Source organism: Mirounga angustirostris, unplaced genomic scaffold (assembly GCF_029215605.1).
Source record: "Mirounga angustirostris isolate CCGP_5_RB_7025 unplaced genomic scaffold, mMirAng1.0.hap1 SCAF_6, whole genome shotgun sequence".
Classification (NCBI taxonomy): Eukaryota; Metazoa; Chordata; class Mammalia; order Carnivora; family Phocidae; genus Mirounga; species Mirounga angustirostris.
The window spans coordinates 93,027,857-93,043,226 of NW_026991714.1; the positions used below are offsets into that span (position 1 = coordinate 93,027,857).

The 15,370-nt window shown below is 49.4% G+C and overlaps 1 protein-coding gene across 2 annotated transcripts; it reads right to left on the reverse strand.

Moving 5' to 3' along the window:
- Positions 1-3,621: 3,621 nt before the first annotated feature.
- Positions 3,622-10,383, reverse strand: EGR2 (early growth response 2). Of its 2 annotated transcripts, none has more exons than XM_064594680.1 (3): positions 9,898-10,383; positions 7,226-7,334; positions 3,622-5,882 (listed from the first exon to the last, which is right to left on the reverse strand). In XM_064594680.1, the coding sequence occupies exons 1-3, from the start codon at positions 9,994-9,996 to the stop codon at positions 4,636-4,638; spliced, it is 1,455 nt and encodes a 484-aa protein (XP_064450750.1). In that variant the 5' UTR covers positions 9,997-10,383; the 3' UTR covers positions 3,622-4,635. The 2 variants fall into 2 exon arrangements, with proteins under 2 accessions (XP_064450750.1, XP_064450751.1); XM_064594681.1 differs by lacking the exon at positions 9,898-10,383 and adding an exon at positions 7,435-7,869.
- Between the last annotated feature and the right edge of the window lie 4,987 nt (positions 10,384-15,370).

Here is a 15,370-nt window from a genome sequence, read left to right on the forward strand (position 1 = left end):
TTTTCTGTGGAATAACATGCAATAATTGCCTCTCATGAGTGAGATGTCAATCTCAATACTTCTAAAGCTTTTTTATTCTCTGGTGATATCAAAAGCCAGTTATATTATTGGGGAATATGGTGCATCTACCTACTACTTTATGACAATTGACTTTTTACAAAGCTTGATTTGCATGGGTTGAGTTTACACTAACTGCTGTTTATTAATGAACATCTTGGGCCCGTTTTAAAGAAATAGTTGTCAACAGGAGTGGGTTCTCTGAACTTTTAAGACTAATTGACCTTAAATTCTTCCGAAATCCATACCTTTTATTCCAACTTTTGCATTGTCCCCTTGTAGGTGCCTCAGCCTTGGCATCTCAGGAAGACTCTTACTGCTCATCTAATCCCAGTGGCTGTCTTGTGCCCTAGCTCTGCTGCTCAGCAAAGCAGTATGTCTTTAATTCAGGGTTCAGCCCATTACTATTCAACTCGAACCTGAGGGCAGTGCCACTCCTGTAACCCTCCTAGTCTGAATTCTGAACTCCAGATTACAAACAAGCCAGCCACTGATCATTTCAGTGTAATGAAGCATCTACTGTCAAGGAAATCGTTTGTTAAGCCCCATATACATGCTGAATTTTCAGATCCAGAGATGTTTACATTTCTGGATTAAAATCAGTGTACTTATGGAAAATAAAGGCATGTTTGAAATTGTTTAGAGGTAAATCTTTTCTGATTATTGCAAAATAGAGAAGAAAAATACTATGATGTCTACATTTTAATTACTATTAAAGATTTAGTCTATACAGTAGGATTATGTTGTATTGAAAGCCGGTGGCTTTCTGCAGATTCTAAAGCCCAAGTAATAATATAAACTTAGTCTATTTCCTTGAGAGTGAGCTTTGAAACAATCTGATTGAAAACACATCTGAAACTGTCTAATCATGTTACTTTGCTACAACAGAAAATAGTTCCTTTTATATTTAAGCTAAGGAAAATAAACTAGTGCAAGAAAACAAACATACTTTTATACATGAAGGAAAGAATCTTTGGACTTTATTTCTTATCTTTACTTTTTCTGTGAAGTTTAATTGCAGTTTGGAATGGCAGCATCTTAAGTACTTGATGATGCTGACCATTCATTCCCATATATATATATATAACAGTTAAAATATCACTACAGCCACTTTTAATATATATCAAACAGTTTGGCTTAATTTCATTAGCAGTTGGTATTTAAATACACTGATTTATGAATAATTGAAGACCTTATTTAGGTTTAATAGACCTTTTTATAATATGCAGTGAACCCATAGCAAATGCATTATGATCTCTAGGCAATTAACTCTCCAGAAGTTTTTTTTTTTTTTTTTAAGATTTTATTTATTTATTTGAGAGAGAGATTGAGCATGAGCGGGGTGAGGGGCAGAGGGAGAAGCAGACTCCCTGCTCAGCAGGGAGCCTGATGTTGGGCTCAGTGCTGGGGTGCAGGATCATGAGTTGAGCCAAAGGCAGATGCTTAACCAACTGAGCCACAGGTGACCCCAGAAGTTTATTTTTAATAATCCCCAGTAACGGCTGTACCATCAGAAATACTATTCAATAAGGCATACTGAATGTAAGAAGGAGCAGACTTAGCTTTGTATGCTTTATTTCTTGAGCAAAGTAAAAAATGAGGCACTTGCATGACAGTACCCTGAATGTTTCAACTGAGAGTAAAATCTGATTAAAGATGGATCTAACATGTTAAAATCAAGTAAAAGTCACCAAGTTGTGAAAAAGCACCAAGATGTGTTCCTTATGGTATGTTATGCCACTTCGAGCCCACAGCAAGGTGGTTATGTAACCAATTTGACTACCATCAAAATATTTAATCTTACTCTTTTAAAAATGACTTCTTTACTTTTTTAGTCCTGCTTTATAAACAGTTGTTTACATTATCTTGATTAAAGGTGTTCTGAAATTTAAAGTGGCAAGACAATTCTAGATCTTCTAAAACTTAGGTGTACTATATTTTAATCTAATGAAATTTTGATAGGAGGGGAGTATTCATTAAAAACACAGTTATCAAAATGTGGCGTTGTTTTATACATATTTTAACAAAATTAGCCAAGCAAGGATGATAATATGCTGACAAATTAGGAAATATGCATCTAATAGAATAACACCAGTCACTAGAACGATCTGGCACTGAAGTTTAGAAATTTCTATTTCGCAGTTACAGAAAGAGGTATTCTGTATCTTTGAAATAGGGAAAGAGAGGAAATAAAAGGATTAATTACCTCCACAAGTTAGATCTCAAAATTCCAATGCTTGGAAGGACAAAGAGTAGCTGTTGCCGTCTGCTGTTCTAAAATAAAGGCCTTTGAGTATCCACCATGTATGAAGGCGGCTGACAGTGGCAAAGGACAAACATGACCGTTTTCAGAGGATAGAGCTGAACAGTGAGTATTCCAACAGGTTACGCTTGTGTGAGGATCCAGAAGCCGTGGGTGAACTTAAATGATCCTGAGGCCCAATTTTAGAGTACAGATAACTTCACAGAGACCCAACCCATTTACTTCGTATGACAGGTAGATAAATTGTTGGGGTTATATTTTAAAATCACAACAAAGGGCTTGCGGTAAAATGAACCCTATAGTGTATTCTTTTGCAAACCATTATCCAGTACCATGGAGGCCCGTATATGCCTATTCAATTTGCCTATTAAAGAAAGGGTGTCTTTCTTTGAGATTTTCTTCGGCTGCTGTACACCCATCTTATCTAATGAGCTGGGTATTTGGATCGTCCCTTGACCCACCAAACCTATGGCAGATTACTGATCCTTCCAAAAACGGGTAATCAGGGAGAGAAGACGAGAGAGAAATGAGTCCTGGGGTAATTCCTTTGGCAACCCATTAATGCTGTCTTCAGCAGTGTCTGAGTGCATTTTTGATCTGAAGAGGCGATAGCATTTTTCAAAAAGTTTTCTGTGGTCCTGAGACTAATCCTGGAACCTAAAAGTCATTTCCAGCTTGACCACGCCACCACACTTTCCACAAAGCCACATCTCGTCTGAGTTCCTGGCCTTGGTCAGGGTTCTGAAAGCAGCCACAAATGTGTAGTCTCCGAGTGGGCACTTGTTTGTAAGTATTTATTTTCCGGAGCCCACTCAGGAGCCAAGAGAAGCTATAGGCTGTTATAGAGGACGGAACAATGAGTCAAAACAACGCCTCCCCACTTTTACACTAATGCATGGGGGAAATCCCCGGAACACTAGTGTTTGATTATGAATGGAGATTGCTTTGGGGGTGACCGGGCGGGCTGGTGTTGAAAGGCAAGCAGAGATCCTGGCTTGGTCAAAGCACTAAAACCCACTGGATAACCATTGAATTCCCGCCCAGGAAATCTTTCATAAATGATTTCTGCAGCAAAAATATTGTTGAAAAGTATTTATTTACACTATAGTCATAAACCATCCGTTATCTGAACTTCAGTTAGTGGTTTTGCATTAGAATAAATCATTTATATTTCCACAACTATTAAGAGCTAATAACCAAACAAGTCAGCTCCAGTAATATTATTTACATTCTTATCTGCAATTCGACTACAAAGGTAACACTTAAGTCACAAAACAGAGCATACAAAAATATACTTTCTAAAAAAAAAAAATCCAAATATTAATAGGCAGAAATATACAGCCATACTAAACCCAGGGAGTGATTTTTTTTTCCATAGTAAGGCAACCCATTTACATGCAGACCCTGTAACATTGTCTACATCACACAAGGCACCAAGGACACTTCTGACACAACTGCATGCATCCTAGTTTCAGAGAATATATGTACATCCCCCTTTAAATAAGTTAACTTCTGACTCATTTCAAGAGATCATAAATGCTTTACTTTTTTTCCCAAAGGTTCAGAACTTGGAGAACAGTGCACATCAAAAAATACACAAAATCTGAGTGGATATACACTGAAAAAATAGTCTTTACGTTTCTCAAACAACTCAAAAAGGAGCAGATATTGCTAAGTCCCTCCCATCACATTGCACTTCCGTTCTTTGAGTTTATAATACATATTGCTTAAAGGGTTAGAACGACTAGATGAGCTTTGATTCACTGTTCTAGGGCCACAGAATGCAGCATAAAGGCCATGCTTCATTCACTGTACAGCATCCCCAAATGAGTCCCAAGCCATAAAGTGCACATCAGCTTTGCTTCTTTCTGCTGCCCCCACCTGAAGGGATCAGCATCTCCCAACCTACTGTAGAAAAAGTCTCAAATCAACTCTGACATCCAGAGTCAAAATCCTGTAATGGGACAAAATACGAGAGAGGGGAAAGCAAAACCTAGTCAAACAACCCTTTAAAGCAGGGTCAGGCCTCAGCCCTCCAGGCCAGGGGACCCCTCCCAACCCCTTTCTGAGCCTCCCCATTACGTTGGGGTGATGATAGTCAACTCACCTAAGAGAGACTACAGTGGGCTAAGTTTTGGGGAGGACCTGCTTCTAAGTGTAAAGGGGACAGTGCTGGGCTCCACCAAGGCCCTTTGCCCAAGGAAGGGAGAGAGGGGCAGGAAAGGGTGGTAGTGTTTGTTGTGCAGCTCGAGTGGACCAGTGGACGAAGGGCCTCCGGGGCCTCAAGGAGCTGGTGTGTCAGCCTGAGGCTCATCTCAAGGTGTCCGGGTCCGAGAGGAGCAAGGGGCAAGGGACCCTCCACCGATAGCGCTGCTGTTGCTGCCGCACATGGGCCCCCCAGCCTGAGAGCCTCCAGGGCATGAGGCCGAGGAGGCCCCAGGCCCGGATGAGGAGGGGGCGCTGCTTTTGCGCTCCTTCTGTCTCAGGTGGATCTTGGTGTGGCGCTTCCTCTCGTCACTCCGGGCAAACTTGCGGCCGCAGTAGTCACAGGCAAAGGGCTTCTCGCCAGTGTGGGTGCGGATGTGGGTAGTGAGGTGGTCACTGCGGCTGAAGTTACGCATGCAAATCCGACACTGGAAGGGCTTGTGTCCCGTGTGGATTCGGATGTGCCGGGTCAGCTCGTCCGAGCGGGAGAAGCGTCGGTCACAGCCTTCCGCTGGGCACGGGTAGGGCCTCTCATGCACTGGGGTCTTGCTGGGCCTGTTGGGGTACTTGCGAGGCCGCAGAATGGGCCGCAGTGGCAGGTGGTGTGGGTTATAGGCGGCAGCGGCGGCGGCTGAGCTGCTACCAGCCAGCCTGGGTCCCTCACTGCCTCCATTGGCCCCTGGCCCTGTGGCCGCAACACTGGGGCCCCCCAGGGTAAAGTTGCGGATGGTGGAGAGTGGAGTGAGTGGAGGAGGGACTCGCAAGGAGTCCAGAGGGCAGGGGAAGGGTTTGCGGTCTGGGCCAGCTGTACCATGTAGGTCTCTCTGGCACTGTGATGGGAAGAATCCAGGATAGTCTGGGATCATGGGAAAGAGACCGGGGTCCGTGGCTGGCTTAGGGGAGGGGTAGGAAGGAGGTGGTGGGTAGGCCAGAGAGGAGGAGGTGGAGGTGGTGGCTGCTGACAGGAATGCCGAGGGATCCTGGTAGATGTCTCCTGCACAGCCAGAATAAGGAGGCGGTGGCGGTGGAGAGTAGAGGTGGTCCAGGTCAGGCTGGGTCTGAGACATGGTGCACACACCCAGGGGTCCTGTGGCCAGTGGGTTGGGGGAGGCAGAGGTGACGCTGGACGAGGCTGTGGTCGAAGCTGGGGAGGTAACCCCCTGCAGGATGCCTGCACTCACAATATTGATGATGCCTTCTGGGTAGCAGCCGGCACCAGGGTACTGGGGGTCAATGGAGAACTTGCCCATGTACGTGAAGGTCTGGTTTCTAGGTGTGGAGACGGGAGCAAAGCTGCTGGGATATGGGAGATCCAAGGACCTCTTCTCTCCAGTCATGTCAATGTTGATCATGCCATCTGGGGAGGGAATAGAAAGAATGGAGGTGGAGCAATGAAAATGCAGCCAAGTATCCCTTGTCATCCCCTCTAAACATGAGTCCATTCCCAAATCCCAAGATCCTAGCACAGTAGAGCTGGGGCAGAGTCCAACAGGTGGGAAAATTGCAGCCCAGAGACAGTAAGAAGAGGGCAGCCCAGGATCCCACTGGCAGCCAGTGACAGTCTGGGACTCAAACTACCTCCAGGAAAGCAGGATGAGCTACTCCCAACCCCCACACACAGCCATCTGTGGCTCTTGTCCCCAATAAAAACACCCAATAATAGCAACAACAATATTTAAAAAATTCCCCATCTGCCTGGAACTTCTCTCCCTCTCCTTTGTCTGGGGGTCCCACGGCTGGGGCTAACAGACACTAACCAGGAGACTGATCCCAGCCAGTGCCGCCCGAGAGAGGGGAGCCTGAGGAGGAGATCAGTGATTTCCTGGCTCCTACCCATCCGCGGTGCCTTCCTTCCCTCCCTCCCTCCCTCCCTCTCCAAGCTGCGCTACAGCTGACGGCTGCTGGAGGGGTATGGGGCGCTGCAGTGGAAGGAATCTATAGGTTTCTTCCCTTTCCCAACCTTCTCAGCCTTGTCCAACACCCGCACGCCCCAGCCCAAGGCCAGTGGCGGAGCTTCGAGGAAGGAGCGGGGGCCGCGGGGGACCACTTTCCACTGCATCGCCAAGGAAACCAGCGGCGCGGGTGCCCCCGCGGGCCTCCTTCGGCAGCCAGGGGACCGCTTCCCGCGTTGCCCGCCCTCCTCCTCCTCCTTCTTCCCGCCTCGCCAACCCCCTCAACTTCATGGGCGGCGCGCAGGTGGGGGCGCTCCTTCTGGCCGCTCCCGGAACGCGCTCGGAGATTTTTCCCGGGGTCGGCTCTGCCCGGGAGGGAGCGGCGGACGCTTTCCTCTGGCGCTTTTCCGCCGCTCGGCTCTCCAGCTCTCCTCCGGAGCCCCGAACTTTCTCGTCACTTTGTCCCTGCCCCGGGAGAGGGGAGGCCTGGGTACCTCCGGCCCACGAGCCGGCACAAGCCCGACGCCTGGTGGGGCACCTCTTCTACTCTTATCCCTGCGCCCGCCAGGGGCTGGGCGCGCCGCGGCGCAAGCACGCCGGCTCGCTGACGACCTGGTGCATCTGCCCGCGCGCTCAGCTCCAGCGATCCGGTCCTTGCTCCCGCGGGCTTCTCCAGCACCCCGTTCGGTCAACACCGTCCACCTCGCGCCCCAAACCCTCTCCTCCAAAGTCCTGCAAACGCACCCCACCCCACCCACCACCTTCGAGCCGCGTGGGTCCCGGCCCGCGAAGGGGATATGCGGCTTACCTCCGGCCACTCCGTTCATCTGGTCAAAGGGGCCTCCCAGTTCGGCATTGGGGAAGATGGTCACCGACGTGGCGGCGAGGTCCTCCACCGGGTAGATGTTGTCAGACAGCTGGTGCACAAAACCACTGAGAGTTACTGGGATTTTGTCTACGGCCTTGGCGGTCATCATTTGCTCCTCGCACAACCTGGAGACCCAACTCCCTCTCTACCTGGAGCGTCAGAGAAGCCGTTTTGGAGAGGGATTGGACTGAGTCTAAGTTGGTATCTCCTTTTGCCCTCCACGCTTAAAAGCAACCACACACAAAAAAAAACAAAAACAAAAAAAACAACAGAAATAAAACTAGCAAACAAGTTGCTGTTTTTTCTAAGAAAGCAGAAAAATGACTATTTGCCACTGACTCTCTCCTGTGTTCCGGCTGGGAAGCCAGGAGTTGCTGGTGTAGTGTTATTATAACAGTCAGTGTGTCCCCTCGCCGAGCTATTAATCAATTGCTGCTCTCTCGGTTAGACGGAAAGTGTTGCTGTAAGTATTTATGGGCAGGTCCTCAATGCCCGTGACGTCGCTGCCCATATATGGACTGAGGAACAGGGCTGGGCCAGGCGGCTTCTTGCCGTCACATGGCCGATTTGCATACGGGCTCGGCAGCGCGGGCTCCGCGGGGCTCGCGACTCCCGGCTCTCAGACAGCAGGGAATCACGGGGGTCTAGGGCGCGCAGCCCAAGCCCCAGTCCCTGTCCAGGGCGCACGGCCCAGCGGGGAGCGGATGAGCCCGGGAGTCCGGCTCAGGCCACCGGGGAAGAGCTTGCGGGTCCAAGCTGCGGCGAGGCCTCCCCAGGCGGGGAGGAATTCCGGTTCTCCGGGACTTTCCAAAAAAGGCGAAGATCCGGTGCCGGCGGCTCCGCCTCCCCAGCCCTTGTTTGGGAGCCATTCCGGAAAATTAAACTTCGGAAAGAAACCGAGCGGAGCCGAGACACTACAGTCAAACCCCTACTCACTTTCTTGGCAGCTCAAAACCGCAAGCAAAAGGAGGCAGCGAAGAAAAAAAAAAAAAGCTGCATGCATTCACGGAAGCTGACTGTTTTTTTCTGAATTACTTGGTGGAAAGAAGTGGCTGGTGATAAGAGTGAATGCGGTATTGCTTTTTTGGAAAGTCTGTTCTATTTATACAGGAGTGAAAACGGAACAGGTTTGGGGTTGTTTGTTTGTTTAAGTATTTCGGGCATCTTGGGGCTGGGGGGTAGACCCTAGGAGGAGCAGAATAACTGCGGCGAGCTTCGAGAGAAATCCTCAGCCGGAGACACCCCCCCTTCCTCTGCCCGCGCGCTCCCCGCCCCCCTTCAGCTGCTGCGCGGAGCGGGCGCCCTTCCCGGCGCGTCTGGGCGGTCGGCTGTGTGGGGGCGTCCAGATGGAGGCTTGGACACTCACCCTGCCCCGCCACGCACACACACACACACTCTTACACTCACACACGCTCCACTTCCGCTACACACACTCCCGCCCCCGCTGCCTTCTTCACACACCCACTCGCACACCTTACGCTACACACCTCCCTGTTGACAGCGCGCCGGGGCGCCCGCCTCGCCAACAGAGTGCCCAGCCTGCCGAGCGCACCGGGGGTTGCGGCACAGGGTGCTCTGCCAAGACACCCCTCCTCACCTTCTCTCGCCGTACCGGCAGCCCCCAACCCCTGAGAGCCTACAGTCGGGGGGTTACGCTCTGCCCTCCCCGAGCCCTACTCCACAACACGCACATTTGGAAGAATCTTCTTGCTTTGCCTCGCCAAGAGCCACCTCGGTGAGCCCAGGGAGGTCCCGAGTGACAGCAAACAGCGTCGCTAACGCCAATTTCGAGCCGCCATCACCCCACACGCGTTTCCCTTTTTGAGTAAAAAAAACAACAAGAAAACTATCCCGGATGGAAACCTTTCTGTTTAGTTCCCAAAGCAATTTTTAAAAACTTTTCCGAGGTCCAGAAAGCGGTGGGTTCTGGCTCGCTGCACGCACCGCTCCCGCCTCCCGGCCCACAGCCAGAGCGCTCCCGGCTTGGTCCGGGCCCCGCGGGAGGCTGGTCCCAGGTGCCCAAGCCGGCGCGCCGCCACCGGCCAGGCTCTGTCCCGCCCCAAAGCCGCCAAGACCTGGGATAAAGCGCGGGGGCAGCTTCTGGGGCCTGGCCAAGCCCTTTCCCGCCCCCGGCCCGGGACGGCCCCAGCCTCGTGGGGGCCCAGGCGGGCGAGAGCCACGACGCCACGCCGTGGAGGAAGCGCGGCGCTGCAGGCGGCTCTCCAGCCGCTCACCTGCCGCGGCCGCGGCCGCCGCCGCAGCCAGCCCGCTCCCACCCGGCCCCGCACGCGGGGGAGACCGGGCACGGGGAAGGCCGGCAGCGGCTTCTGCTCCTCGGCCCAAGCGTCGCGTCTCCCCCTGCCCGCCGCGAAATCGTCTTCAAGGGGGACCGGCCACCTTCCTGACTTCAAATGCCCAGAAAAAAATTGGGAAAGTTTACCGCTCTCACTGCGCGCTCTTTTTCCAATTGGAGATAAATATAAAAGGGAAAGGAAGGATCGCAGCGACCTTAGCGCCCTTGTAGATACCCCACCCTCGGCGTAAACGTGCAAAGTCCCATTTTGTGAAAAAAAAAAAAGGAAAAGAAAAAGAAAAGAAAGCTGCGCTCTTACCACGTGCGCCAGCCCGCTCCGCCTGCGCTCCGGCCGGTCCCGCGGTCCCCGCGCTGACCACCGGCAAGACGACGCCTCGGAGGGGAGCCCGACTCGCATCTCCAGCCTTGAGTCCGAAAGAAATGGGGGGGGGACAAATTATGCAAATGTGGGTAGTGGCAGCGAGACTCGGGTTACGGCCCCCGCCGGCCTCTGAGGTGAGGCACCCACACGCACGCAGGAGGCGCGGGCGCGGCGACTGCTAGAGCTTCGCTCCTCTCCACGCACATGGGCGGGCGAGTCTTCGGGGCCGCCCCGCGGCGAGCGCTGCTGCCAACCCCGCCGGCGGCCACTCCGCGCGGCCCGGAGGGGGAGCTCCTGGATGCCCGCGTGCCGGCTGCGAAGGGCGCAAAGGGCAGGACGCAGGCTGGGGGCGGCCCTGGCATAGGGGAGACTTGCGGTCCTCGGCTGCTACCCTTCCCGAAGGAGGAGGCTGAGTTTGGGGGTGAGACCGGAAAGGGGGCCCCACCGAGGAGAGGCGGGCTTGCCTGGCCCGTCTAACAGGCACATTAGAGTAAGTGGGAGTGACTGACCCACAGGAATTATCCGGAGCTTTCTAACAACTCACAACTCCCTCAAGAGCTGCACCGTGTCAAGCCCGCCGTGTGCCTGGGGTGGAATGGGGTAGGGGTGATCAATAGCGGCCGCCAGGCTCCGCGGGCTCCCGGGACGGCGCCTGGGGCCAGTCCTGGGAGGCCCTCCCTCAACCTCTGCTGGAAACGGGTCAGTAGATACTTCCTGTAACCACCTTCTTCTTTTTCTTCTTTTTTGAAGAATGCTAATGGAACGAAGGCTAGGCACACTCATTTCAAGCCAGCCACTCCGTGGTAAGTAGTAAGAAAGCTCAAGTGACTCTCCTCAAGTCACGTAGCTAAGTGGTGGTGTTCAAACTTGCAACCGGATCTTCTGACTCCAAGTACAGTGCTCCGGTCGCTACCTCCTTCTCTCGGGAAAACCCAGCTCCGGAAAGGGAACAGCTCTTTGAGGACTGAGAGCCTGGTTCGGCCCACTAGAGAAGAAACAGGTCACCTTCACCAGCTTCATCTCTTTTCTTTGACATTTCTGAGGAGAGGAAAGCTGAGGTCAGCGCTTTCAAAGGACAAGGGCCGCAGGACCGTCGTGGACACACACTCCTCCCCAGGGTGAAGGCAGAATTTGAATTCTTGGGCTCTCTAGACCTATGTTGTGGATGGAGTAAGCAGGTTGGCACAAAGCCAGCATACTAATAGGCCCTGGGATAGGAGAAGTCAAGCACACAGTACGCTTCCTGGAGGGAGTAAGTGAGGAAAGAAAGAGGTAGAGACCGGAAAAACTCAGCAGGTGTTTACAGAGCCCCTACTGTGCTGGGGAGGAGAGAAGCAAGGAAGGGGGAATGTGGCAGTTAGTATGCAGATAGACCACCGCCTCTACTTTTAGGCGCTTGAACTTTTTCTGATCAAAAAACTGAAAGGCCAACCAATTACAAATAAATTGATTCTTAAATCACCCCCCAAAAAACCTGAAAAAAAATACCCTAAACAAATAGATGTCTTTCTTTAAAACAGAGTTGTCAAAATGCCCAAGTAAATGGGGCACTCCAAGATACGTCAGGATTATTAATGCCAGATTCAGATGTGCTTTGTCCTGAATTCCAGACCCCAAAAGTAAAAGGGCAAGGAAGGAGAGGAGCATCTGGTGGGCTTGCCCCTGCAAGTGGGGGATTGGGTGGGAGGGAAGAGCAAGGTTGGCAGCCTGAGGCTTCTGGCTAGTCCTCAGAGTCCCCTCTGTAAGTGGTTTCCAGCTTCTTTCCCCATGATGTGTGGACTGAGAATCACAATCAGCCATGAGGCATATCACAAATAATGTGTTAACATTTGCATTTTGATTTATTAAGAAATATTCTTAACATCATTAGAGGCCATTCCTATTGTAATATCCTTTTCACTCACTCCCATTCTAATCCAGCTACCGGAGTGGGAATTAAAGGGATGTCAAGGGATACAAGAATTGCTTGTAACTACAGACACACATGAGATTATGGATCCAAACTCGAATGGCATAGGACATGTGCGTCTCAGTGAAAATCAGGCTGATTGCCAACTCTGCCATCCAGCAAGGCCTTTCTTAAAGGCGCCCCTGTGTGCCGAGAAAACTGATAAACGATTCCCTGCATTCAGCATCTCACTAGGCATCTGGTAATCCCAGAGACTATAAACCAAGCACAGATTATGCCACTCAGCATTGTTGGGAAGCCTGGGAGAAGCATTGCAATGGAAATCGTGTTTTGTTGGCACAAATCCCCTGGTGAGGAGGAAGTAAGACCCCGGTGATCTCATTTTGTAGCAGTAGCAGCATTGGCTTAAGCAGGGGGTACTCAGCTCACCCTAAAGGGTGAACCATCAGTAAGTCAACAGATATTTCTTAGTATATGGGCTGCCAAAGCAAGCACAAGTCAACAGATATTTCTTGAGCATCTACTATGTATCAAGCACTAGGCCAAACCCTGGGCATACAGTGGTGCCTAAAACCAGGCCTGGTTCCTGCCCCCATGGAGCTTGCAGTCAATCACACAGATACACAACCACAAACAATGACAGTGTTTGACGCCAGTGACGAAAGGGACAAAGGACCCAATCGAGCCTAGAACATTGAGGAAGGCTTCTCTAAGCCAAGATCTGAAGGATGAGCAAGGATTGAGGAAAGGTCAGTGGAGAGAGCATTCCCAGGAGAAAAAGCACGTGTGGAAAGGCCCTAAGGTGGGAGGAAGCAGAGTGTATTTGTAGAATAAAGAAAGGCCAGTGTGGGTGGAAACCTCCAGGACGAATTCCATACCTAGTACACTGGGGCTGAGGGTTAGCAGATACAAGCCGGCTCCTCGGAAGCCCCTCCCCAAACCATACTCCCCCAACCCCCGAGAGATTTTAACCTCTACAAGGTCTTTCCTTTTTCTCTATTATCTTTTCTGGCTAATGACAATGGCATTATAATTTTAACATTTGAGGTTTTATTTTTTACCACTCAACTTCTGCAAACGAATGAGAATATGCCAACAAGATTTCAGCAAGACGAGAGAACACAGACAGAAATGCTTATTGACATCAGTATTGTGTTTCAGTGACAGTCTTAATGAAATAACACTCCTTAGTTGTCTATTTCTCAATCAGGAAATGACAGACCAAGTGAATTTTGTCCCATTGAAAATGAATAAACTGAAGAAGTGCAGCATCTCTAGTTATAAACACATCATGTCAAACCTACTGATCACTTTACCACTGCTGGCAAAAAATATAAAGTAAACCAGTGCATCATTTATCACAATTGTTGAAGACAAGGTACATATCAATCTGGAGTCTAGGTTAATAAGTGATAGTCTGTCAGATTGGTCACAAAGGCGTGAAGTAAAACTTCCATTCCAAATCACCCCTTTTTATGCCTTTAAAGGTTAAATCTTTCAGCTTATACATTTAAATGTATGAAAAATGAAGTTCACTATAACTAGGGAATTCCTGGATTTTTTTCATACACTTATCTCTAGCCTCCTTATATTACCAGGTTATGGAAAACAATTTTCCTTTTTCCAAGTAGTGCCAGACTTCCTACATAAGCTTTGTTTTTATGTTGAGAAAGGGATGGGACCAGTCCCTGCATCTGTTGTCAGAATAGTTATTTTGCAGCGTTTAAACGAAAAAAAAAAAAAAAACACTTCATATTTCAACTTAATAATCTTGACAAGAATGGCCACCATTCTTGTGGTTAAGATTATGAGCTTTGGGGGTGCCTGGGTGGCTCAGTTGGTTGGGCGACTGCCTTCGGCTTGGGTCATGGTCCTGGAGTCCCAGGATCGAGTCCCGCGTCGGGCTCCCTGCTCAGCGGGAAGTCTGCTTCTCCCTCTGACCCTCCCCCCCTCATGTTCTCTCTATTTCATTCTCTTTCTCAAATAAATAAATAAAATCTTTAAAAAAAAAAAAAAGATTATGAGCTTTGGAGGCCCAGACAGCCTGGATTCAAATCCTAGGACCTAAATTTAAATCCTAATTCTGACACTGCCTGGCTGTGTTTTCTTAAGCAACTTATATAACTTCTCTGTGCCTCAGTTTACTCATCTATGAAAAGGGAAAAGATGATTATACATATCTCATAGGGTATATTGGGGATTAAATATAATGATATATGAAAAGCACATAGCATACCATTTGGGACATAGTAAGTATTCACTAATTGTTAGTTTTTAAATTATTACCATCAGTGAACATCTACTTTGTAGGTAGATAGTATACTGTGTTTTCTAGGTTCATTGCTTTATTCCTCACAACCACCTTGCATAATTGGGCTATTTCTGCCCGTTTCACAGACAAGGGAACTAAGGCTCAGGAAGATACAGAGCTTACCCAAATTCACACAGTTGGGAAGTTGCCAAGCCAGAATACCCACCCTATTCTCTCAATTGCCAAAGCCCCCATCTCTGAAGCATGTCATGTGATAGAGAGCAACCTGCAGCAGATAAAAGCAAAAAGAGTAGCTATATGTCCAATACTAATGTATGAAGCATTTGTGATATTTATTCTCAAATTCAGAGTTCCAGCTTCCAAGAATAATGATGATAGTATTACTGAGGACTTTCAGGTTTCGGCTGTAAGGAGAAAAGTTAACTCAGAAAGCAGCGATTATTGGCACACAATTTATAACAAGCTGTGCCTTTGTGGAAAACGTCATCTAAACTTCGAAAGCCAAGTTCCACATTAATAATAACCTAATTGAGGGGCACCTGGGTGGCTCAGTTGTTAAGCGTCTGCCTTCGGCTCAGGTCATGATCCCAGGGTCTTGGGATCGAGCCCCACGTCGGGCTCCCTGCTTGGCGGGAAGCCTGCTTCTCCCTCTCCCACTCCCCCTGCTTGTGCTCCCTCTCTCGCTATATCTCTCTCTGTCAAATAAATAAAAATCTAAATAATAATAATAATAATAATAATAATAATAATAATAATAACCTAATTGACATGACACCTTTCTTCCCCCAGGAAGATCAAAATGCATAATGATAATACTGGTGTTTTTCCACAGAGGTTTAGAAGTGTGGGATAGAAATGTAAAATTTAGGGAGGGTGGGTTAGCCAGTGACCTGCAAAATCCGCAGGCAGGCCTCCATGAGAGACATTCCTGGCCTTCATGGAACCCGGGTACAGGACTTGCCTCCTGCTTTTTCTCACGTAGTCTCTATGCTGTTACTCTTTCAACTCCATCAGTTCCCTGAAGGCAGGGGCCTCCAAGTGTGCGCCCTGTCTTTTCTCCAGCAAGCGGAGTTCTGATAGAGTCATCCCAGCAGTGAGAGGAATGAGGCCTGGCCCATCTGAGATTTGCATATGCTATCTTGTCGGAGAGCTCCTAATTAACTAATTCTCCCCAGCCCATGGCACTGTATGTCTAATGATTTCTCCAGGAGATGTTGGACTTAAGAGCA

Coding starts and splice junctions, on each gene's coding strand:
- EGR2 (XM_064594680.1), bottom strand. CDS start 9,996: ATGCGAGTCGGGCTCCCCTCCGAGGCGTCGTCTTGCCGGTGGTCAGCG. Junction 7,335..9,897: donor GGAGCGGGCTGGCGCACGTG/GTAAGAGCGCAG, acceptor TTTGTGCACCAG/CTGTCTGACAACATCTACCC. Junction 5,883..7,225: donor GATGAACGGAGTGGCCGGAG/GTAAGCCGCATA, acceptor TTCCCTCCCCAG/ATGGCATGATCAACATTGAC.